This window comes from Syngnathus leptorhynchus, chromosome 14, assembly GCF_054491065.1.
Source record: "Syngnathus leptorhynchus isolate UIUO chromosome 14, UIUO_Slep, whole genome shotgun sequence".
NCBI classification, from domain to species: Eukaryota; Metazoa; Chordata; class Actinopteri; order Syngnathiformes; family Syngnathidae; genus Syngnathus; species Syngnathus leptorhynchus.
Window position 1 is genome coordinate 8,439,417 of NC_141208.1, and position 24,329 is coordinate 8,463,745.

General features: G+C 37.8%; 3 protein-coding genes across 8 annotated transcripts; 1 reads left to right on the top strand and 2 right to left on the bottom strand.

The window, feature by feature from the left end:
* Positions 1 to 140: 140 nt before the first annotated feature.
* LOC147046442 (solute carrier family 53 member 1-like) lies at positions 141 to 8,413 on the top strand. Of its 2 annotated transcripts, XM_085929314.1 has the most exons (17): positions 141 to 383; positions 447 to 541; positions 1,436 to 1,487; positions 1,639 to 1,740; positions 1,845 to 2,068; positions 2,615 to 2,764; positions 2,972 to 3,055; positions 3,229 to 3,310; positions 3,548 to 3,637; positions 3,774 to 3,871; positions 3,939 to 4,118; positions 4,279 to 4,444; positions 4,559 to 4,753; positions 5,176 to 5,342; positions 5,431 to 5,570; positions 5,715 to 5,936; positions 6,309 to 8,413. In XM_085929314.1, the coding sequence occupies exons 2-17, from the start codon at positions 473 to 475 to the stop codon at positions 6,361 to 6,363; spliced, it is 2,076 nt and encodes a 691-aa protein (XP_085785440.1). In that variant the 5' UTR covers positions 141 to 383; positions 447 to 472; the 3' UTR covers positions 6,364 to 8,413. The 2 variants fall into 2 exon arrangements, with proteins under 2 accessions (XP_085785440.1, XP_085785438.1); XM_085929312.1 differs by having other exon boundaries at positions 141 to 541; positions 6,309 to 8,412.
* Positions 8,328 to 10,870, bottom strand: LOC147046443 (intraflagellar transport protein 20 homolog). Of its 4 annotated transcripts, none has more exons than XM_085929319.1 (6): positions 10,710 to 10,870; positions 9,872 to 10,009; positions 9,690 to 9,775; positions 9,498 to 9,601; positions 8,933 to 9,007; positions 8,328 to 8,727 (listed from the first exon to the last, which is right to left on the bottom strand). In XM_085929319.1, the coding sequence occupies exons 2-6, from the start codon at positions 9,996 to 9,998 to the stop codon at positions 8,724 to 8,726; spliced, it is 396 nt and encodes a 131-aa protein (XP_085785445.1). In that variant the 5' UTR covers positions 9,999 to 10,009; positions 10,710 to 10,870; the 3' UTR covers positions 8,328 to 8,723. The 4 variants fall into 4 exon arrangements, with proteins under 4 accessions (XP_085785445.1, XP_085785444.1, XP_085785442.1 ...); XM_085929318.1 differs by having other exon boundaries at positions 10,670 to 10,849; XM_085929316.1 differs by lacking the exon at positions 10,710 to 10,870 and adding an exon at positions 10,125 to 10,593.
* A 203-nt stretch (positions 10,871 to 11,073) lies between these two features.
* On the bottom strand, positions 11,074 to 24,224 carry depdc5 (DEP domain containing 5, GATOR1 subcomplex subunit). 2 transcript variants are annotated; one of them, XM_085929311.1, is made up of 42 exons: positions 24,076 to 24,224; positions 22,756 to 22,820; positions 22,587 to 22,674; positions 22,407 to 22,453; positions 21,982 to 22,067; positions 21,603 to 21,686; positions 21,474 to 21,523; positions 21,078 to 21,147; positions 20,924 to 21,002; positions 20,778 to 20,839; positions 20,615 to 20,684; positions 20,469 to 20,541; positions 20,288 to 20,391; positions 20,120 to 20,194; positions 19,641 to 19,775; positions 19,485 to 19,546; positions 19,340 to 19,410; positions 19,176 to 19,245; positions 19,050 to 19,086; positions 18,848 to 18,968; positions 18,529 to 18,752; positions 18,253 to 18,453; positions 17,910 to 18,045; positions 17,745 to 17,833; positions 17,527 to 17,580; positions 17,003 to 17,159; positions 16,699 to 16,859; positions 16,479 to 16,599; positions 16,223 to 16,390; positions 15,847 to 16,069; positions 15,542 to 15,666; positions 15,147 to 15,219; positions 14,951 to 15,054; positions 14,406 to 14,501; positions 14,201 to 14,333; positions 13,473 to 13,572; positions 13,165 to 13,404; positions 12,749 to 12,918; positions 12,341 to 12,512; positions 12,198 to 12,258; positions 11,864 to 11,946; positions 11,074 to 11,791 (listed from the first exon to the last, which is right to left on the bottom strand). In XM_085929311.1, exons 2-42 carry the CDS (start codon positions 22,811 to 22,813, stop codon positions 11,493 to 11,495), a joined length of 4,632 nt encoding a protein of 1,543 aa, XP_085785437.1. In that variant the 5' UTR covers positions 22,814 to 22,820; positions 24,076 to 24,224; the 3' UTR covers positions 11,074 to 11,492. The 2 variants fall into 2 exon arrangements, with proteins under 2 accessions (XP_085785437.1, XP_085785436.1); XM_085929310.1 differs by having other exon boundaries at positions 18,529 to 18,776.
* Between the last annotated feature and the right edge of the window lie 105 nt (positions 24,225 to 24,329).

Genomic DNA, 24,329 nt, shown 5'->3' on the forward strand with positions numbered 1-24,329 from the left:
AACATCAATAAAAAACTGAATAAAATTCTTTACAAAATCCTTTCCAACCTATATTCAATTAAGAGGGAAAGGGGACTTTTGAACTACACTCCAGTCCAGATGGTGGCGGTAATGCTCCAAAAAAGCTGGCTGCCAAACACGATTAAAAAAAATAAAAAAGAAGAAGAAAACGAAGAAGCGGTTGCCACGAAAGAGGCCGTTGCAGATAATGCGACCATCAAACTATCTGTTTTTGTGCGACATTTTGGCGCTAGATTGAATATTAACATCATTTGTTAAGACTACGCACCACTGTCACTCTTTACGAACAATGGCAAAATTTGGACTCGATAGCTATGCTACAATGAAATCATAATTGGGGATTAGTGTCAAGACTAGACGAGGTTCGTTAGCCATGATTTGTTTATCTTAGAAGGTTTTTATTCAATCAGTCGATTATATTACAGCGACCTGTCGGGGGTCAACATATAAAATGAAATTCACAGAGCATCTTTCAGCTCACATCACCCCGGAATGGAGAAAACAATACATTCAATATGAGGTATGTCTGAAATGAATGCTAACTTCAAGTTCGTGATGTACCGTATACATTTGTGTTGTAAATAATAATGTAAATGTAATGCATATTTTCTGTCGTTTAATTGTTGTACAGAATCAACGTCTCTATTTGAAACGAGAAATACACTACATTTGAATTGTTATTTTCTATTATTATTATTTTTGTATTGTCTGTCAGCACACACGAGTGTAATTACTCGCTTTGTTGTAGTTGATTCTGTTTGTGAAAACATGCTGACTATGCATGTTGTTGTCCATGTTATTTGGCTGTGTTGTGTGATACTAACTGCATCAATCTACAGCAATAACCAAACTGTTTACCTTTTCATACGCTACACCACTGTGGGGAAACGAAGGATTTCTGGTCGTAAAACCTTTGATCAGCCCCACTGTTTTTGAACATTTATCTGTTATTTTAATGGGTCTAACAAATTTGGACCATCATCTAAAAATGTCCCCTCAAAATTATTATTTGCGAGCAAATATGAAATGTATCTGGTTAACCTGCAACGAGGATGGATAATAATAAAAAAGTTATATCCTGTAGCCAGTAGGTGGCGCTCCTGCTATGGTGAAAAACAAGTTTGTCAATGTCTTCAGGCCCATACAGTGATCCATCGCCATTTCGCGCTTCATCTTTCGCGAATGCGGTTTATAAGTGATGGGAGAACGGCGTTTAAATACACGTTGATAGCTCGGGGCATGCCTCTGATAATGTTACAGCAAACCGCATAACCCATAATGTATTAGAATGTTTTTTTCTGTATCTTCAGGCTTTCAAAGAGATGTTATATGCTGCTCGGGGCATGCCTCTGATAATGTTACAGCAAACCGGATAACCCATAATGTATTAGAATGTTTTTTTCTGTATCTTCAGGCTTTCAAAGAGATGTTATATGCTGCTCAGGATCAGGCCCCGTCCATTGAAGGTATTTTCTTTCTGTAATATGTCTCCCTGTGTCTGTCTCACTCCCTCTTTTTGTCTCTTTGTGTTGTATGATCACAACAAGTATGCAATGGTTCACCGTAAATGACCTGCTGTACACCCCTTTGACAAATATTTGATTTCTCTTTCTGTAGTAACGGATGAGGACACCGTTAAAAGATATTATGCCAAGTTTGAGGAGAAGTTCTTCCAGTCATGTGAAAAAGAGCTGGCCAAGATTAACACGTTTTATTCAGGTAAGAAAATTAAATGTAGAGAGAGTGCGAGAGAGAGCGAGCGGTATGTTATTGTTCATTTCATAAAATGTGATCCCACTCTTTTATTTTCCTCTGTCTTCTAGAAAAGCTGGCTGAGGCTCAGCGGAGATTCGCCACCCTACAGAATGAATTGCAATCATCATTGGATGCCCAGAGAGAGATTGCAACCAACGGACGGGATCTGCGAAGGAGGAAAACCGTGTTTACCCTATCACAGCAAGAGAGATGCAAACACAGAAATATAAAAGACCTTCAGCTGGCCTTCTCAGAGTTCTACCTCAGTTTGATCCTGTTGCAGAACTACCAGGTGTAGAAACACAAATGGCTCACTAAAATATTTTGTTTTATTATTATTTTTTATTCTAATATTCACTAGTTTGTTGTAAAATTATTGCAGGAAGTCGAGCACCCCTCGTACCAACCATTACCTATGTCCAACTTGAAATCAAACACTATTCAAATCAAACCTTAATTATAGGTGAAGTTACATTTGAACATAGGACCCCTTGTTCCATTGAGTTGGTCAGTTTTTGGATGCTACCTCTTTCAATTGCATTGCATGAGGACAGAATAACCTCCAAGAGCTATTGCTTAGACGTGAGCTCGCTCCCGTCATCATAGACCTTTCCTTGGATGATACTCCAAAGGTTCTCAATAGCGTTGAGGTCCGGGGAAGATGAATGGGTGGATAAATAGGAACATAAAAAAAATATTTGTATAGGCAGGCATTGTGGAATTGTTTTTGTTTTTAAACAACACTGTTATTTTCCCATGGCCTATTTAAATGTTTCTGTGATTACATTACCTGAAAGTCCATTAACCATGAGTTCTCTCACTCAATGCCTGTCTGCAGAACCTGAATTTCACAGGCTTCAGAAAGATCCTGAAGAAGCATGATAAGATTTTGGATACATCTCGGGGGGCTAATTGGAGAGTGTCCCACGTTGAGGTGGCTCCATTCTACACTTGCAAGAAAATCACCCAACTCATATCTGAGACTGAGGTAAACAGATTTCATATAATCGCAAGGAATTTGAAAAAAAAAAAAAAAAAGAATGATTGCGAGGATATTCCAGCGGACTCGTGGCAATTGTCACCAGATCACGTGTCTGTTTGTAATTTGACATAACAGAGACACTTAAACTGTTAACTCTGCACATCTGATTAAGCCTGTGGCGCACTTTATAAGTACCTTGTTGCTGTCTTTCAGGCATTGGTCACAATAGAGTTGGAAGGTGGTGACAGGCAGAGGGCCATGAAGAGATTGAGGGTGCCTCCCTTGGGAGCTGCGCAGGTGAGACACGCACAGACAGAGACACACACACACACACAAAGCATTATTTGTTTTTTTTTTTTTTTTTTATTTACAAAAAATAAGTGGGCTCAGACATACATCAAGACTAATGTCGAGAATTTTTGTTTTGATCAGTTTTGTGTGTTCTTCATGTTATTTCTGTCTTCTTACAGCCAGCTCCCGCTTGGACCACATTTAGAGTTGGACTTTATTGTGGAGTTTTCCTCGTCTTAATGGTTACTGTCGTTATTACAGGTATTACACACCCAATTTGAAACTACTCCATATTTGTTGTAGTGTAATGTTTAAAGAAGATACTAGAGCTCTCACAAAGCAATCTTTTTAGAATCAATTATCCTATGGATTTCTAACCTGGCCAGCATTTTAACATTTATTTTTGGGGGAAATCTTGATACATTTCTTGTTCAATGAAGCTGTAGAAACTGGTTTGACTTTTTTGTTTTTTGTCGATCACTTTAAATCTTTTTTCAGGAGCAGTCATGTTTCCTATCGCTGACGTTTGGCCAATGATCAGAATCTACAGAGGCGGCTTCCTTTTAATAGAATTCCTCTTCCTCTTAGGTAAACACACAAATGCGACAAATGTCACACAATCACATCAGCATCCTTGGGCATCTGTTACTCAGGCAACAGCCATCCATAAATATACCCTTAAGTCTTCTCACAGCTATTTTCTTTTTTCTTAATTATGTTCTAGGTATTAACACCTATGGATGGAGGCAAGCAGGAGTCAACCATGTGCTTATATTTGAACTCAATCCCAGAAATAACTTATCACATCAACATCTGTTTGAGGTTTGAACAAGCCCACATTTGTGACAAATTCCCCAATATCCTTGGGCTGACTTAGTCTTGTCTTCAGATTGCAGGTTTTTTGGGGGTGTTGTGGTGTGTCAGCCTGCTGTCATGTCTATTTAGTGACAGCATTCCATTGCCAATGCAGGCCCATCCTTTGGCTCTTTATGGCTTCTTTATTGTCTTCCTCATCAACCCAATCAAGACCTGCTACTACAAGTCACGCTTCTGGCTTCTCAAACTTCTGGTAAACATCAATTACTGCCCGTAATCTGAATGTAAAGGAACACACACATAACTCAAATGCGATTGAGATTTAGTTTTGGTCATTGGTTTGAAATGATTAACTATCACAAGCATCTAAAATGTTACTTGGGAAAAAAAACATTCATATTTTCTTTCTACAGTTCCGAGTAATGACCGCACCATTCCATCGTGTTGGCTTTGCCGACTTCTGGTTGGCTGACCAGTTGAACTCTTTGGGAGTTGTTTTGTTAGATATGGAGTACATGGTCTGTTTTTACAGTTTTGAACTTGACTGGAAAAAACACGATGGACTCATCAGCAGTGAAGGTGAGACTGCTCTCTCAATTGCAATGAAAGAATGAACATTGACATGAATCAAATCATATTGTTTGTAAGCAATCAAATGTGATTGTAACAGGATTCAAATGTCCTCATGCTCAGGTAACGATGTGTGTAATACCTACTCCTATGGCGTCCGTGCAGTGGTTCACTGTCTTCCTGCTTGGTTCAGATTCATCCAGTGTCTTCGTCGTTACCGGGACACGAAAAGGGCCTTCCCTCACCTGGTTAATGCTGGGAAATACTCCACTTCCTTCTTTGTTGTAACTTTTGCTGCTCTCTACAGCACACATAAAGGTACACTTAAGAAATAGTTTCACACAGATTTATGTGGACAATCAACAGTAGGACCTTTTTTTTGGTTTCTCAATTCTATTATGGTAAGGTAAATTACAGTCAACCAAACATAGTCCCAAAAAAATAATGTATCACTTCTCTTCTTACCTTTTTCAATGAGATACATTTTCCCATAACAAACAAAAGTCAAGTGATGTGTATTTATGTAATGAGGGATGATATCAATTTCCTATATCACAGTGTGCATAGTTATTAGACAGCTTATTTTCCTCTGGCAAAATGGAGTGATTTATTTTTTTTAACTGACTGTAAAAAGTCTTTCAGTGGAATGCAGCACTCTTGAAATTGCTAAGATAATCAGGACGAGGTTCTATGCATTGAACAAAAACATGCATGTGACTATTTTTCTTATGTTTCCTCAGCTCAATCATATGACGATGCCAAGATTTTCTTCTACTTATATGTAACGTGTTCGGTGGTCAGCTCATGTTACACGCTCATTTGGGATCTGAAGATGGACTGGGGCTTGTTTGACCGCAATGCTGGAGAAAATACCTTTCTGAGGGAGGAGATAGTCTACCCACATAAGGTAACGTATATTCTTCCTTCTCTCTTTGGACATTGAATACCTGACTGCACTTTGCTCATGTATTTTTGGTGTGTGTGTCTTTCTGTAGGCCTATTACTACAGTGCCATAGTAGAGGATGTACTGTTGAGATTTTCGTGGATTTTAACCATTTCCCTCAGCACAATCGCTAGTGTTCATGGCATCTCTGATATAGTGGCAACTGTACTGGCCCCGATGGAGGTCTTTAGGTATGTAGCAGGCATCCATGTTGTGGTATGTTTCTGAAACCATTTCTAGTGTGCCTTCATACCTGTAGTTTTTTTTTTTTTTTTTGCATTTCGCAATTGGCCAGGATCACCAAATTGAATTAATACTGGATTTCTGTATTCCAGACGTTTTGTGTGGAATTTCTTCAGACTGGAGAATGAACATCTGAATAACTGTGGTGAGTTCAGAGCTGTCAGAGACATTAGCGTGGCTCCACTCAATGCTGATGACCAGACCCTGCTGGAGCAGATGATGGATCAGGAGGATGGAGTCAGGAACCGACAAGGCAAAAAGAGTTGGAAACGGAGCTATAGTATGAGTCTACGTAGACCAAGACTTTCTTCACAGTAGGTCTTCCAACACCCACACGACAGGAGAATACAATATCAACTTGCAAAGTTGTCTCGAGGCATATTTAGTCAGTGTGTCATTTCGTCCCAAACAGTTCAGAGTTACCTGATTGGCATGAATGAAAAAAAAAAAAGCACTTGTCTTTTTTTCTTGCTTGCTTGCTTTTCATCCTAAATAGACAAATTGTGTTAATGTGCAGATTTCAAATTATAAACATGATGACTTGTAATATTGTGTCCAAGTCTAAGTGAAGCGCATCCTAAATTTGTAATTTGTTAATTATATATTGACTCAGAGGTCTGTAGCTTAACTGTACAATTAATAGCCTACCAATTTCTTATTATTTTTTTTCTTTCCTCCCCCTCCAGGTCCAAGACCCGTGATACCAAGGTTTTGATAGAAGATACAGATGATGACTCCTGACATCAGGCCACGCCCCTTGCCTGGGTCCAGAATTTATTCAAAGGAGGAAATACATCCTCCTAACCAAGGAATTACCCAGCAAGTTGGGCGTTGAACTCACTTGAGTTCAAGACTCTCACGCTTGTAAAAAAAAATCTCTCATTGTATGAGCATTGTACAGCTTCGGCACTATTTCAAAACAGAGTCAACAGAACTGAGAGTGCAAGAAAAACTGTCACTGAATACTTTAATGTGTAATTTCCCTTCACTTCTAACCTTCAAGATTCTTACCTCACCTTACTAGTAAGTGGAACCCTACTATCCATGTCATGGACAAACCCCAAATGTCTTAAACTCCTTAACATTCCTCTCCTCGAATCCTATTGTTTGGCATGAACAATCCTGGTTTTTGGAACCTAAGAAGACTATACTATCATGAGGTGTCTGTTCTCCACTTAGATGCTCCGCCACTATTTAGCTAGAGACTGACTTCAACGCTACTCCTCCTAAGACACCCGAAAAGCACCTTGTAGAATTATCTTTCTTTGGTTCAACCTGGTTTTTAGACGCACCATATTTGAGGACGATTTTATTCATTTTTTGTGTACTGTCACACATTTATTATGGATGAACTTAAATGGAATATTATATAAACACACATGTTACAAATAATAATAATATGTACTGTATTTTTTGGAACATAAGGTGCACTGGATTATAAGATGTGGTTTTGATGAACAGGTCTATTTTGGGAAATTTCCATACATAGGGCACACTGGTTTGTTTATAAGGTCCATTACTGCACATTATGGGAAACAAAACCTGTACAGCAAATAAGTCAAACTTTGTTCAACTTCAATTCAACCCATCCATGTGATTAAAAGGCATACTGTCAATTTTTAGAGAACCTTAAAGCATTTTAAGTGTGCCTTGTAGTCAGAAAAATACAGTACCCGTGGTTATGTGTAGAAAATGGACAAACTAAGGTGTATAGAAATTTTGGGGAGAAATGTTATGAATATAGTTCCAGGAATGTGAGCTTCTTAGTTTTCTAAACATCTAGTGACATAAAATATATAGATAAACCTATGTATGTGTATTAGTTGAATGTATGTTACATGCTGATTTTGTCACAAGGGCAAATTTATTTAGAAATGTGTGCTCTGAATTCAAAATTTGGTTGAATTACATCACAGTTGTTGCTAATATTGTTGGGGGCTTCCCCAGAAAATCTTTCCTTTTGGTGGGTATGGGGTTGTGTAAGAAAACTATCAAGAAGTATTAGCTACCATTTACATTCCAAATCCTAAAAGGGGTCAAATTTCAAGCAGGAAAGTGCTCCATCGCATACATCCATCTCAAAGTTTCTCAAGGCGAAGATGATCAATGTGCTCTGTGATTGGCCAGTTCAGTCACCGGACATTAATATCATTGAGTGGCTGCGATAGAATGAAAGAGGAAGACATTTTTTTTTTTTTAATGAACTCTGGGAGGCATGTAAGACTGTCTTTGTTATTCGTGATTGCATCATCAATAAATTCCATAGAATTAGAAGTCATTGTCAAACCAAAAGTCTTCCAAGCTCATGGAAGTCATACAAGATATTACATTTCAAAGCATCACACCTTAATTCACTGATGTTTAGTTGGTGACAAAACTTGTGTCTTGACAAAACATGACCTCTCTGTGTTCATTAAAAAAATAAAACGTGTCTTGACAAAACATGACCTCTGTGTTCATTAAAAAAATAAAATAAAAGCGTTTGTCTTGACAAAACATGACCTCTGTGTGTTCATCACATGATCAGTGTGTGTGTGTGTATATGTATGTGTATATATTATATATATATATATATATATATATATATATATATATATATATATATATTCATATTCATTCTCATTCTTTGGACACCAAGGTCAACTTGAATGCAAAGTTAGTATGGAGAAAGAAAGGTATAGCACATGACATACAGAAAGTATATATGTATTAGAAACATTTCTTCTTTATTAAAACTTTGAGAACATTTTTATTGTAATATACTTTACATATATTTTATGTTGCTTTTACATGTCATGAACTTATCACACACCAACCTGCCAGCTTTGAAAAAATAATTAAATAAAAAAACCAAAAACAAGAATGAAGTTGTCCTTTGTATCACTTCACCTTATTCTGTCAGCAGTCAGAATCAATGTGGGTGGAGACAGACAGACAGACAAAAGGAAAAAAAAACAAATGTGCTGACGTCCATAGGTTCTTAAGTTCTGTATTTTACTGAAGCATACTTGAAAAGAAATTGGTAGGACCTTAATACCACCACTCTTCCACTTTAATGGCATTTCCAATGTTTTGAATGCAGTTCCGGTTGGCTTCTTTAGTCAACTGTAAAGAGGGAAAAAATGAACAACTGAGTAGTTTACGGGGGATCAGTTCAATACAAATATAAAATCCAAAAAATTCATTGTCTATGATACGCTTTACTGATAAAGGTCTATTTTCACTGTACTCATAAAGGTCTTTTAAAAAATGTCATTCCAATCAAATAATACTTGTGCATTATAATTGCAGAACACAAGCACATACTTACTGCAAAATAAACTGGTTGATAAATTCATTCTGCTCAGATTCCATTTTAGACAAGGCATCACATTCAACACGATATCTGAAACAAGGATACATACAGGATTGACCATCTTGTACATATAAAAACATGTTAAATATTAACACTTTGACATGTTGTTCCAGCTTTGATGCTAAATGTCTCAAACCACATCAATCATCATGACGTCCAGCTTCAAGGTCCCTATTGTTTTTTTTTTATTTTGTTTAGTTTTTTCTCCGTAAAGGATTGCATTTTTTACACCCTAAACATGCATGTAAACTAATCATATTTTGCACACTCATCAGCCCGGGTGTAATTTTTTTATATTGTATTATCACAAACAATTACAACAAAATGGCTATGTAGTGCCACCTGGAGTGGAAAAAAATAAAAAATAACAATCCCGATCAGTTTGCCCGAGGTCTACAAAAATGTACTGCACCAAGCTCGTTCACAAATCCTACTGAAAATCTGTCATGCTCTAGGTCGAATTTTGTGACTTTTCAGCATAGGGCATGGCTATGATGGTGCCACAAAATCTTTATTTGACCTTTCAAGCTGCGTCTTCTTCTCCGCAATGAGAGCTTGAAGCTGCTGTTGCAGTGCCTCTCTTTGCTTTGCCACTAACTTCAGCAAGTTTCTTGCTCCAATGGCCTACAATTAGAGAATCCATGATTTAATATAATGGAAATATTTGTCTGAAAAATGGCTATACATATCTACATATAAGGCCCAACCTTACCTTGAATTTTTCCGTCTCCGCCTCTTTTGCCAACTGATCTACGAGCTCAATTAGAGATCCAACTTTTCCCTGAAACTGTCCTATTTCTATAAGGGATGGAATAGTAATCAATCAGGTGTGTTGTCAGTGGATGAGATAATTTCATTAACCTTTATTCATAAGGAACAATCGACAGGTCTTACTTTCAACAAATTCTTTGCACTCTTCCTTAAGGTCTGATGTTTTTTGGCTGACATCTGGTTCTAGTGCTCGTAGTTTGTTGAATTCATCAAAAATGATGCCTTCCTCTTCTATGAAGTCTTGAGCCATTGCCAAAGGGCCTACAAACAACATAGGGAGGTAAACTGAGATGTGAAAGAAGCGATGCAGGTTATTAAGATTTTAAGAGTTAAAAACAATAGTGTGCAGTTTAAAAAAAACTATGATATATCTTACAGGGAATATGGTCACAAAGCCAAGGAAAACTGATAGCTGGTCCCAGCACCATATAAAATGCAGTGGGTTGTATTACACCTACCGGCAGTTGTGTTTACATGTTCTGAGTTCCTAAATAAATATTTTCAAAAGTAATAATAAGACCGTCGCCATGGAAACAAAGGCCTGTTGCATTCGTGTCACGTGACATGCCATCGAGTCACTCCGGAAATTACGTCATGTAGTCTGAAATTGGCCAAAAAAACAGTTTCCGAGAGCGCAGCCTGAGTATTTGGATTTTGGACACGGGATAAGTGAATGCTCTCGCTCACTTGAACTACCGACAGCGTGCACAATAGCTGGAACCACATCGAAAGTGTTATGTACATTGATGCAATATTCTTGTGTAAAATGCAGTTATCTTGCTCGAAAATAAACTGCAAAATTCATCAAGTGATCTGAGAGTTCGTGCAAGTGAAAACAACATCAAGCATACCAGTTTGATGCTTCCTCTAACCTTAAGTGTAAATAATATAACAGCGTTACCAAAGCAAATAAAACCTTACCGTGCATACGTGTGTGGTGTAACAAGTGTCTAATGCCTACCTATGAGGATATTGTGTGAGGCTTAACAGTAGCTTTGGATCGATAACTTTTCCGTTGAAATAAATATTTTCCGTTGTTGTTCCGCTAATGCGGAAAAAGTCCACGACGCACAAACGTCTCTTGTAGGTACCAGATTTACTCAAGTAGTCCAATCGGCTTGAGAGGGCTGCGACACTTGATGACATCACGCTACGGCAAACTCAATTGGACAAACTATACTTAAAACACATTTACATTGTTGTCAGGATCCATTCGTGTTTTCTGTATACAGAGAATACACGGAAATAATATTGACTGCAAAATTGATAGCTTTAATGCAATATTGTGCCACAATAAATAAGAAAAAGTGTTAGTTTTTTTTTAAATTAGCGTTTGCTCATTCAATTCACTCCAAAGTTCGACAAAGAAATGAAAACCAGTTTGCCTAATATCTGTCATTCAGTTCGATTCCACCTCCGGCCCTCCCTGTGTGGAGTTTGCATGTTCTCCCCGTGCCTGCGTGGGGATTTTCCGGGCACTCCGGTTACCTCTCACTTTCTGAGAATGCTGTAAAACTGATCTCATTTATTGAAAGGCTGTCTCTAAGACATTTGCTCTGGCTGTATATTCTTTGTATATAAGATGGAGTTGCCCTGAAATGTGTTTTATTTTTTCTACTTTTTTCATTTTTGTTTTTTTTTGTGTGTGTGCTTAGGTTTCTTAGTTTTGTGTTTTTTGGCATTGGGGATGTCTTTTTTTTTTTAATGTGGGCAAAATTGAAACATGAAATTGTAATTGCTGCCTTTAGGGGGCGCTGGTATTAATTTTTTCCAGACAACTATCCCAGAAGTTCAGCAGTCTGTTGTCCTTATTAGCACAAAAGTCTGTAAAGTCTTTCAGTAGACGGTCAGCCAGCCTTTCGTCACCTAGAGCACCAGTCCTCCAGGCTTTAGTCAACATAGTGTTGTAGGCCCAATAGAAGCCAATGCGATCTTCACCACTGAACGACCCCTGGCTGTTGGATGTGGTGGAGTTCCTGCGCCGACGCTGTTGTCCACTGGTATACTTTCTTTTGGAGTATGGGAGTTGTAGTAGAACAGTGCCTGAAAGGAAAGAAGCAGAATGACGCTTGAATTTTACAAAATATATCCATACCTTAAAGTTGTGGGACCAACCTGTTACATGGATGTATTGGGGCCTGTTCTCTGATGGGAAATTAAAAGCTGAAGCAGAAAACTTGTCAACTATGAACCCAAATCTGCAAAAAAAAAAAAAGATTTATGTTGTAATTAGTGCTGTCAAACAATTAAAAAAAACAAGTGGAGCAGTCATGATGGCAAGGTGGAATTGATGATTTGTCTTCAGAGGTTGTGGGTTCCAAACTTAAATATTTCTACAAGTCAAGCCCAACTTTTACTTGTTAATATCTATTGCTGCTTTAATGAATAAAATATGAACAACATTTGGGAGGATAGTATAGTACAGAGATTAAAAAAATAATAATAATACCTGTACAATATGGCCTCTTGAAAGAGCTGCATCCTGTCCCAGTAAGATTCTGGTTCAAAACCTGTTTGATGAACAAATATGATAAATGTAGAAAATACAAGAATATGAAGAAAAAAAAACTCTCATACATATGGAGTGTGTACCTTCAAACAGGTTTTCACTACCACTTTTCATAAGGCAATGAATATTCAGACTAATGAAGAGTTGAGCTCTCAGAGGATCGCCATACAGGTGTGATGTCAGGGCGAATGGACCCTCCAACACAGGAACCAATAAGAAACCACAGGATGCCGCTTTCCTGTGCCAACCTTGAATCTAACAAAAAGATTGAAACAAACTTAAAAGTGGACCATACGGTCTCACAAATGGATGGATAAAGTTGATAGGCAGAGACACTGCGAGACAGGTCGAAAATTGCCGACCGACCAAGACAGAATTTGAGACCCCTGACCTAAGGATATTGCAGCCACAGCTCCACAAATCATTCCTTTTCCTGCATATTGTGGCCAGACTGTCATGAAGAAGAAAAGAAAAATCAAAAACTTAGTTACCATCTCAAAGAGGACTGCTGCAGTGACAGCCATCCAATGAAGTTTGATCTCAAAGGCAGAATTCAGGGAAAAGGTGCCGTGGTAATAACAGGTGCACCATTCAGTTCGACCCCAGCGATTATGAGCATCCACATCCAGGGTAACTGTCTTCTGCTCTGGAACCGTAGCAGCTGAAGAATGGACAAATAGGAGACAAATGACATGATGGACACAAAGGACAACAAGCATGGACTAAGAAGATGTAATGATTGCCTTTATTCTCTACTTGTCTGAGCTAATATTGTTTACCAGATAAACTTAAGTAAATAAAGTGCTAAGTATTAGTATGCAAGCATAAGTATTATATGGGCACAGTCCGTATCAACTAAACAAGAGAGAGACTAAGTGCAACATGGGGTTGGATTGTCTGGTTGTACCTAGCAGTGCAGCTGACTGGCTCCGTCCTCCAAAACTGCGACTGAACGAGCTATGCCTGCTTGCATAAGAGGCTGGTCGACTAGGCAGCCATGGCAGGAGGAACGCTGGGAGATCAGTTGGTTGTTGTTCCTCAAACACAAAGGCGACCTCAAACCATTTTCTCTGAAACAAGGCAAAGTCTTCCAAGCCTGCAGTAGACCAGCCGCACGCCACTGTTGGGGGGAGCTGTGAGGCTTGACCTGAAAGATGTCACATATGTCATTGTGGAAATTGTGAACAATTTGGAAAGTCCTTTCAATCCATTCACCATCCTTTTCTGCCACAATTCTATAGATGTAGAACCCATAAACAAAGGTCCGCATAGCATCTCCAGATGCATGGGCCACCAAACCCTCATCGAGCATTTTCTAAGATAAAACAGAGAAAAAAAACAAAGATTCAGAGAAATGCATGCTGGGAGAGAGAACAAAAAATCTTGAAAAAAAATTGAGAGCTCATACTTTCTTATTTTCTCAATTACAGAAGTAAATTTGTGTGCTGTGGCACCAAAGAGTTGCATACTGAATTCTCTCCGCAATGGTGACAAATAAACTTCCCCACTAACAAGTTGTCCTCTAACCGAAGGGGCAAACAAGGATACTAATCGCTTAAGTGAAATGCAGTCGGGAAAGATCCCCCCGCCAAAAAAAGTTCTTTGGTTTAAATATTGTACATTGATGTTAAAAATAAATGTTTAGTTTTTGTTTTGTACCGTATTCCATTGTAAAATCCCTTGAAGAAGTTAAAGTTTCACAAAATTATTTTTAAAAATTTGATGAGAAAAAAAAAGTCTGCTGCCACAGCTGGCACAAAAAATGCTAAAAAAAAAAAAAAAAAAAGTATAGTGCTATCATGATGTTCGGAAATTAGTGATGCTTTGATTCTGTCACTTTTCCGGCCCAACTTGCCAACATGACAGTCAATGTTGTTATTTTCAATATCTAATAATATATATATATTTTTTATTTTATATTATTTATAATCTTTGTAATTTACCTGCATAACATCGACAGCCATGCTCTGTGTGGTTACACCCTCAACATTGGTGACTAACCAGTGGATGACCTCAGCGCTTATGAAGCAATTGAATGGAAGGCCCCTCTGTTCTGGGAGCAGTAGTATCCCTGTCCTATGTCATTAGAGACCATAATATGATTATTGTGTATTTCTCCCACATGAACACTTTTACCCAAATACTTACGTCGGATTTTTAATGGCATCCAAGATTTCCACGAGTGTTGACGAAGAGGACAGAGAGAAGTCCTCCAGTGCAAACTGACTATTACTTCCCGCTAATCTGTTAAAGATAGCAAATCAAAAAGAGAGTTTGACCTGCTTAGGAGTCAAGCAGTTATGAAATCAGACAAACACGGACAGTTTTAAAAGTAATCATTCAACCCTTTGTTTTATGACATATTAAAAAAAACATGCAAACTGTTTCACAGATCATGTAGAAAAAAAAAATGCCACTCTTTCAATAAATGACTATTTGCTCTTAGATATTGCTGTTAATAAAAAATAAAATTAAAAAACCTACCTCCTATGGTATTATGTCATTTTTATCATTTTGGTACTTGGTGCAACACTATTGCAGATAATAATTTGATTTGGACCTTCAGAAAATTTCCAAAGTGCTGTGATTAAAAGGGTGGAAACTAAAATGTTTATATTTTAAACAAACACTCCAAGTTACAGACCAGATAATAAAAGAAGAAAAGAGGCTATGAAAACTACATCCAATCTGACCTGGTGTCATTGCTGACGCCAGTTGCATTCTCTCCTGCAAACTGCATTGATGTTCCAGCTGTCAGTCCCCCTTGGAATGCCCCTTCAATGTATTCAGCAGTGATCTATATGAATAACACAAAAGCAACAATATTATCATCAATCATAACTTCTTTGTGGGGTGTCAACTGTAAGACAGTAAGGAAAGAAAGTTTACCTTGCGTGGACTTTCGGCACTTGATTGTTCAGGTGTTATGGGCTTGGGTTTCTGCTGTTGTTCCTCTAATGTCCTGTCATACATTATTACAAATAAAACAAAAAGAGACATTAATAGTCATTAGGATGAAAATACCTTGCTATGGTGTGAATATACTTGATTACAACTAGAGCTTTTATTTTCACTGGCCTAGCGGGATGGCGGTTGAGAAGTCACCTGGAAACTTTTAATTTGTGAGGAAAAAAAGTTGCACGATATTGCATGTCTGATCATATCATGATCATCATGTCAAATTCTGCATTCTGTGGATGAAAGCTGAATAATAAAAATGACCATCTTCCTAATGCTTCTGCATCTAAATGTGACCTATGATCGTGTGCTGATAGGACACTTACCTATGGTTTTGATCCATCTCCAGTAAAGCAGATAAAGCTGAAGTTCCTTTTTTGCCTTGCAGTGGCACCATTGGTTCAGAAGGATATGAAAGGAGAGAATTCATGGCCTTCATGGGAGTGCCTTTCTGTATTGTCCAAAAAAATGATGAATGTAGTTAAGTTTAGCTCTGCTGTAGGTACCGATCTCCAAGAGGGTGATTTTTTTTTCTCACAAAAATATTTGCAAATTCTGTGTATCTCCACAGAGTTACCCGAGAGATGAGGAAGGTTTGTCTTCATACGATCCCATTCCCGGAGATACTCACTCTGATAATCCTGTCGGAACGGTGGCGTCGGCGAATGCGGTTGACTCCCTCAAGGAAGCGGATGAAACCATCCAGAAGGACCCAGTCACTACTACTACCTATTCCTGTACTTGATCCAGCTCCATAAACATCCCAGTGCCCATCTTCATCAGCCACACGCCGAGCTCCTCCAGCTGGAAGCAAGAGGAACCTTGTCCTCCAGAACTTAAGTGAATCGATCAAACTGGCAGAGGCAAGTTAAGATTCAGGTCAAGATGATGCTTACATTGAGAGTTGACAGAAAAGTAATGACAGGGAAAAAAGAAATTTGGCATCATACACCTTCTTTCTTTCACAACGCAATGTGGCAATCTCCAAAACAAAATAAAATATATACCTGAAGTCCTCCGAGCCTGCAGAGCAGATATATTGGTCCAAGTAATTCCATTTATATTCCTCTGGTCGTTCATGGCCAAACTCAACCCAACAGGACACAAAATGAGCATCCAAATGAGGAGGACACAGACTGTAGCTGTACTGGATATGGCGAGACTCGTATGGGTATCTAAAACACATAGTCAGTGCTACTGTACCATTTATTTTCATAGACGTGGAGTTATGATGTACTGTACAACATTTGCCAATAAACTCACTTTGGCAAGTATCGCGTAACGGTGAGGATCTTGTCTTTGAGGCAAACTTTATGGAAGGTCCTACCCATACTGAGCCAACAAACTGTCTCTTCTTCCTCTCCTCGACGCATTGATATCAAACCTACATGTCAAACATATCTTTTAATTGTGTCAGCCTCTGACGTGTGTATAACCAGAACTTTATTTTATTGTGCAAAACATTTATAAAGCTTGTAATTACCTCTGGTGTATAAAGGACTACTGCCAAGAGGAGTAGCCACAGAGGGTTGTCGTCTCCTCTTGTTCGATGGGACGATGATCTGGTAACCCTGCATCAACCTCTGACAGACAAATTCTTCAAATACTTGAGTAGCATTCATCCCCGGCAAGTCATCTTCTCGCCTAAAAATAAAACAACAAATTTGAGTCTCATGATAATAGTTATAGTCTAACAAACCGAATTTACAGTACAGGTTTATACCCGCTTTTGTTTAAAGATCACATTAGGGCAGGTCAATTGGGTCAAAGTAAATGTTGAAAGACACCTTTCCAGATCACTGTGTGGTAATAAGTCATAGCATCCTTCAGTGTAGTCACTTTGTAGCTTTTGCCGGTCGGGGAAGTAGTCAGTGGTGAGGGGCAAGCAGGCCGGTGTGGTCAGAGATTTCCAGTCAACCCCCACTGCACAGCAGATGCTGGGAACTGTCACACATACAGGTAAGGATCAATATCATTATGTACTGTTTATAAAAAGAATTGACAAAAGACCCCCAAAAAATAGAGGGAAAATGTGAAACATTAGAGTAACTTAATCAAAGATGAATATGACAGTACAGAAAGGAGAAAATATGAACACGGTTAGCATATATTTGAATATTTTAAAACGACCTAATTCCGTCAGTGGTATGTGGGCAAAATTTTGAGAAATATTATGAAATAAATTCTAAATAAGATACCCTGTAATACCTTTAAAGACTGATAAAGATCAAATAAATTAAGAACATTTTTCAGGGGAATCGATCTCGGTGTATATAACACGTGAAGTTCACTGGATTCTTCATTTACTTACTTTGATTGTCAGCACATTGGGATGAGTCAACAAATTCAAAAGAATTGTTGGTCCCTGAAATGATATCACATTTAAGGCCAGCTGACAGAGCAGAAGAGATGCATTTACATAAATTATTCTAAAAGTACATTCAACGATTAGTAATGGAATATTATTTAAAAAGTTTTTTTTCCAAAGAAGTATTTGTTCAATCGTCAAATGCTTTTGAGTATTCTTACCACCACTGTTGCCAGGGCTTTGAGTGTATTCTTCCATCCCTCCCCTCAAGTTAAAAACATTCTCATCTGCTTGTGGGTAGCTTGCTTGCCTGAAACAGAAGGGGTTTAAAGTTATACTCAGCTATTACATCAGCTATTCTCTAGTGTACGGTAAGTTCCTCTAACCTTCCCGTGGTGTCCTGATATGAGAGTTCTAGCAGCTCAGCTGAGGCCTGGGCATGATCTCTTTGGTAACTGTCTTGCAACTCTACAATGTTTTGCCAGGACTGGTGATGGATTTGAAAAGCTTCTCCAAAAGGATCTGGAGAACAAAATATCACTACTTAGACATACAGTGGATACAAAAAGTCTGCACCCCCGTGCTAAATGTCAGATTTAAAAAAATAATAATAATCATTTCAAAACACCTTCAATTTAATATAGGAAATGAAATATAATAAAAATAAAATAATTAAGAATGAAAAAGTGATGAAGAATTTGAAAATAAATGAATAATGGTATAACTAACCAACAGGGAATGTGTGCATCCAGCGCCTGCGGTTAGATGTGAGCTTCATGGGCATCCTGGTTGGCGTGAAGGGATTCATAAGCGCTCTCTGTGGTGTATAACATCCCGATTGTATGTACAGAGTGGATTCGGCACTTCCCACTGTGAACCTAGCAGGGGCACTTGAGTCTCGATGAGACTCGACAGTCTTCTCAAAAAACTCTGAATAAAGAATCACAATAAATGGAAGAAAATTTGAGAATAAATGTGTCCTTTTTTCTATATTAAGCAACCTACCTTTGGCACATGTGTATCCCAGTGAGCTACTGACTTCGTTAACCATCGAGGGCATTCGGGGTATCAGAAGCATGTTGGATACAGGTCCGAGACTATCATCAGATGCCAGACTATGTTGTTCATCGGTACCAGCAAAACATAAAGTAGGAGATACACCCATGCCAGTTGCAACATCCACTGATGCGCAGATTTTCTTCCCACTCTTCTCTTTCCCCCGACCCATCCTGCAGGATAAAGTTGAAGTATTTCTGGCAAACATGGATGCAAGTGTTAAATCTAAATTGGTCAATATTATTTGAAGTGCAATACTTTAACACACCTGCAAGTGGGACTTCTCTGAATCAATGAAGGACCAGGGAGTCTGAAAACCTGAGAGTCATACGCTTCATAGTCCACCTGTATTGGCAAGCCATTCTCACACTCCTTTTGTATACATAACGCTATAAGAAGTATGAAAAGAGATCTTGAGTATGGGGGGGGGGGGGGGGGGGAAATAAAAATGGTGCATTTTTACAACTTACTTTGTTCTGTGCCTTTCTTTAGTTTTTCATAATGACGCTAAAAGAAAAAAATGTAAATATGTTTTTGAGAGATGCTTTAATTAATAACATTAAATTGCAGATCGATGTAAAAATAAAGAATTTTACCTTGTGATCAGCAAGTTTAATTCGAGGAATAAAGTTATTACAAGAATTCTGACTTTTGGAAGTGTAGAAGCTAAAAGGCAGAAAATATACATAAGGAAAATTATTATTTCAATTTATTTTAATATCTGAAAAAGTTGAATGGAATGATTGAAATACAGTCTTGCCTGTGGTTGATCCAGTGAGGCAGATTATAGTCATTCCCTACAAATGAGTCAGGTGTCGCTTTATTGTGCAACTGTGGATTAAATGTAGAAGTCATCATTAATAAATGTACTTGATTTTAACAGCTACATTGAATTTGGGTTTTACCTTAAAGAGCGGTACTGCATGTAATGGCTGTTCTCCCATACACACCAAGTCAACACCGATGCCTACAATAATAATGATCGAGAAATTTGTTACATACTTCACTGCAGAATCATTGACTGTTTATGTTGAGCCTTGTGTTCAAACATTTGCACTTACCGTTGTCAATCATTCGCTGCTTGGTCAGAATCATAAGCAGACGGTCAACTTCAAACACCCCCACACCCGGCGTGATGACAACAGACATCTGACCAGCCCGGTCAAAGTTACGATTGATGTAATGTTTGTCGAACACTAAAAGAAAATGGGAGAACATCAGATTTTGGAGATACTACGAAACATTTGAAAGATATTTCAGTGGAATTGGCATAGTCAAACATAAACATATATGACATTGACTGTCTTCCAATTTGTTCCAATTTCAATAACATTTTTAGTCAGCAAATAGTCACCCTCATAATCCCTTGTTAATTGAATTGTTAATTAACAAAATGCAAAGATGAGGTACTCTCTCTTTCTTAATATTTTAAGAGTTACTATTTTAAGTTTTAATATTTTTTTTCATGAAAATTCAGTTGTAAAATCATAACAATTCAACAGCTTTTTTGTTTGTTTTTTAATCAAATTAGGGCACTAACCATTAAAAGAAAGGTTGATGGCTTCCAAGTAGTTTCCCTGAGCAGATGTTGAATTATATCCAACTGGAAAACCATCTGCCATCAAGAAAAAAAAAATCAGAGTTAATACACATAATTTGAAACAAAGTGCCAAACAAAGTGCCAGACAAAGTCAGCTAAAAGGTTTACCTGCTTCTTTAAGTCGCACCAGGACAGGGTACTGAATAAAGAGATTCTTGACAGTGACTAATAAAGATGTCCACTCATCACGCCTTTCATTCTGAGCCACAACTCTAATAAAAATAAAAAAACTTTTCATTCTTATTAAGCTGCCATTAAATTGAATTGAGCTACGTAAAAGAAATGACACCTGTAGAAGTCTTCATAAAATCGACCTTCGTGATCTTGTTGGATTGATGCTCTAAAACTCTCAGGAAATTCATCTATAAAAGATGATTAGTCATATTTTATTGTGACAATATTGATTCACAAACATTACGATGATGAGTGGCTCACCTTTTGATTTAGCATTGTAGAATGTACGTGAAAAGAGCACAACTGTCACTTCATGACTGCAGTTTTTATCCTATTTAAAACAGAAATGACCAATTATTTTGGGATTCCAATGAATATGATATCATGAATAGAAAACAGGCCAATTCAAAAGTGACTCACAAACCTTCCATTTGCCAAAAAGGTCTGAAAGGAAACCGTTGACAGCCTTTTCAAAGTATAAATCACCTATGAATAAAACGCTGACATTAGACAAATTAGACGATAATCGGTCGATCACTAGTATGGTGCAAAACAAGGCAACTAACTAACCGTAAATGTCAAAGTCCCACATCTCACAGCTCATTTGGATGAAAACATAAACCATTGCCGATATGGATCTGAACACAACCTGTATCACAAGATAACAATGACAAAGATTCACCATCCATCATATAAATATAAATAAACAGAGCCTCTGTCTTACCCTGGTATCGTCACTGATGTATCCACAGGTGACTTTTTCTCCCTTTCCCCACAGTTCACTTGCCTGAGATCTAGCACAACAAAAACACATGGGGAAAAAAAACGGTAAACACATGAAATAATATAGACATTGAAAATCAATCAGAATCAGCTTTATTGGCCATGTTTGTGCATGTCAAACAAGGAATTTGACTCCGGTTGATCTCAGCCTCTGTACAACATTTAAGTGACTGACAACATTCACACTTGAGATATGCAACAATAACATTGACATGTTTGAATGTTTTTAACATTTTTTTTTAACATTATGCCTTTACGGTTTTATATTTACCGATTTATTTATGTACTACAGCACTTTTGCTGCCGTTGTTTTAAAATTTTCAAAAAGTTGATTTACCTGATTCCAGCATACTCCACTTTCTGTGACACATAGGCGCATGTCCTCACCTACAATATACAACACAAAATAAAATGAACCAATGAAAGAAATGCATTAAATTCAGATGTATATTTTTACAAGCCCTACCAAACTCTTTTTCAGTCTCCACATGTCACCCCTGCCGATGTACTGGTCCTTAAATGTCAGTTCCATCAAGTCTAGAGTGACGTCCTTTTATGGTAAAAATATGACATGGGTATTATGCACTGGTTTCCAAGGTCCTGATACTTCTTGAACTTTTTCACATGTTGTTTTATTACATTCACAAAATCAAAGTTAAATTCCTGATTTATCATCTTTCAAATTACTGTTAAAAATTATACTCTGCCACCACCTCATGCCCAATAGTGGAATTACACCTCAAAATGGAGGGACCACAATCTGGGAACCTATGATAGAATGACTACATACTCTATTATTTTAGAAAATCATTCCAGACAGAACAAAATAACTTAAGTCAGCAAACCTTTGGGTCAACAATGTTAACAATGACATCTTGGTATGCACGAAGTCTGAAGGCTTGTGCCACAGTCTGATCCACACTGATGGTTTCTAAAAAGGAATAGAAAATGAATTCAAGTCACTTGCAAGTTAAGAATTGGGTATAGTACTGCCACGATCCACTAGATTTCAAATCAATGTACATTTTTAGGGGCGCCATGTAATTCTGAATAATTACTGCTGTGACAGTCTAATTTCCCAAATGGGATGAATAAAGCATCTCTAGTTCTCTAGGATCTCTAAGATCCATCCACAATCCTAATAAATACATTTTTTTAAAAGACAGGGTAATAAATCAGGAGTTTTTAACCTTTTGACTAAGAATGTATAGACATCAATATTTTTTCCTGTTTCACAAGAATTCTAAATAAGTGGAGATGGTTGACATACCTTTCGGAAGGTCTTCTTTTAAGCTCTTCACTTGGAGCAATAGGGGACTGTGCATTTTAAGAAAGAGAAAAAGGATTGTCTAATTAAGGTAAAAATAAGTGGATTTAAAAACTCTTGTACATATAATCCCAAACACTATAATCTTCCAATGTTAACTTTCTTCTCATGGTATAAACTCACCTGTATTCATCTGTTGGATGCGCAATTTCAATAATGTCACCAAGACAGATTTGAGGGAAAGCTTTTGGATTGACAACCACCTCATCATCTGAACAAAACAAATGTTTGATTGCAAACAAATCTCGGAGAAATCAATATAGTACTAATGTATAGGACGTTTGTAACTTACCATTTCCACCAAAACCTCTTTTGTGCAAAACAAGCTTGTAAGATTTATTGGTCTTCATAATGTAGCTGATAAAAAAAAAAGATTATGATCAGTTAATTGGTAATTTTAACACATTACACCACGTGCATACCAAAATGAAACATACAATTCGTTCCTAAGTGATTATAATGTACATATTGCATACCCTAGATTGTTTGGACAGATAATATGCACGTGCATGTTGAAACACATACCGTGTTCAAATGACCACTTCATCTTCACGTTCTGCAGGAGCCTGATTCATTGAATCAAGTGTGTTTAACGAGGGAAACTTGAAATACATGTAGGAATGCGGCTCTTGAGGAAAAGAGTTTGACACCCCTAGTTGAAATGGTTATTTATTATAACTCCATCTGGATAGACTACACCATAGTTTGTTACAGTAGACGTTTATTCTTCATTTGTCTCCGTCAAACTCGATGGCTGCACAACACCTAAAGGGAATAAGTCAAAATCTCCACAGACGCAAACCTGCTCACTCTTGATGTGTGTCACATGGTCTTCAACTGTTTCCACTATGATTTTGTGACACTTGTGTATGCTATGCTCTGCTTTCTTACAGAATGCGCATGTAAAGGCGTCCTTTTCACTTGTGTTTGTTATCAACGCTTTAGTGCCTGCAAAACGTTTGTGTTCTTCTTTGTTCTGATTTTTTTACCTTTCCTTTCTCAGGTTCAGGTTGATGTATTGCTTGGTATGATTTGATTGGATTACATGTGATGCTTTCATCGACAGAAATGTGACAAACTAGTTAAAGCTTGGGAACTTGTCATGCTGCATTGAGTGGCTTTCCAATTCCATCTGGTGCATAACCAGTCTGGCACTTTGGCAGTGAGCTTCTGATTTTTGATCCCATCAGAGTATCCCCATCATTCCACAAATGTCCTCAAATCACCACTCTCCTTCAAGGCTATCTTAGGCTCTTGTCTAGTTGAATATTACTAATGTGCTTCTGAAGCGTATCACTAGAATCCTGCTGAATCACTGATTTTTTTTTAAGCCACCTTGATTAAGGCCTTCCAGTACTCATAACTTCTCTGAAAGCCACGTAAAAGCTCGTTTATTTTCTTTACCTTTCTCTCTCTTTCGCTTCTACGTGGTGGTATAGCTGCTTAGATCCATCTATCTCTAAAAGTAGAGCTATCTGATCTACTTGTCACATTTTTACACTTGATTGATGGATTAAATTGAAATGTCACGCAGTTCCTTGTTATCCTCTCACGTCCTCTTTCAACACTCAAAAGTGTCTATTTTGGACAATACTGAATGAAAGACGGTTACCTGGTGTGCCAGGCTTATCTGATTTCCACCTTCTGTAGTCGTCCTCCTTCATTGAGCGCGTGGAGCAGAATAGCGGGGCAGATGATCACTTCATCATCCAACGCAGTCAAGTTGACTCTTCATCCAATGCAGACGACTTTGACAGTCACTTCTTCTGGATAGACTATACCATAGTTTGTTACAGTAGACGTTTATTCTTCATTTGTCTCCGTCAAACTTAATGGCTGCTCAACACCAAAAGGGAATGAGTCCAA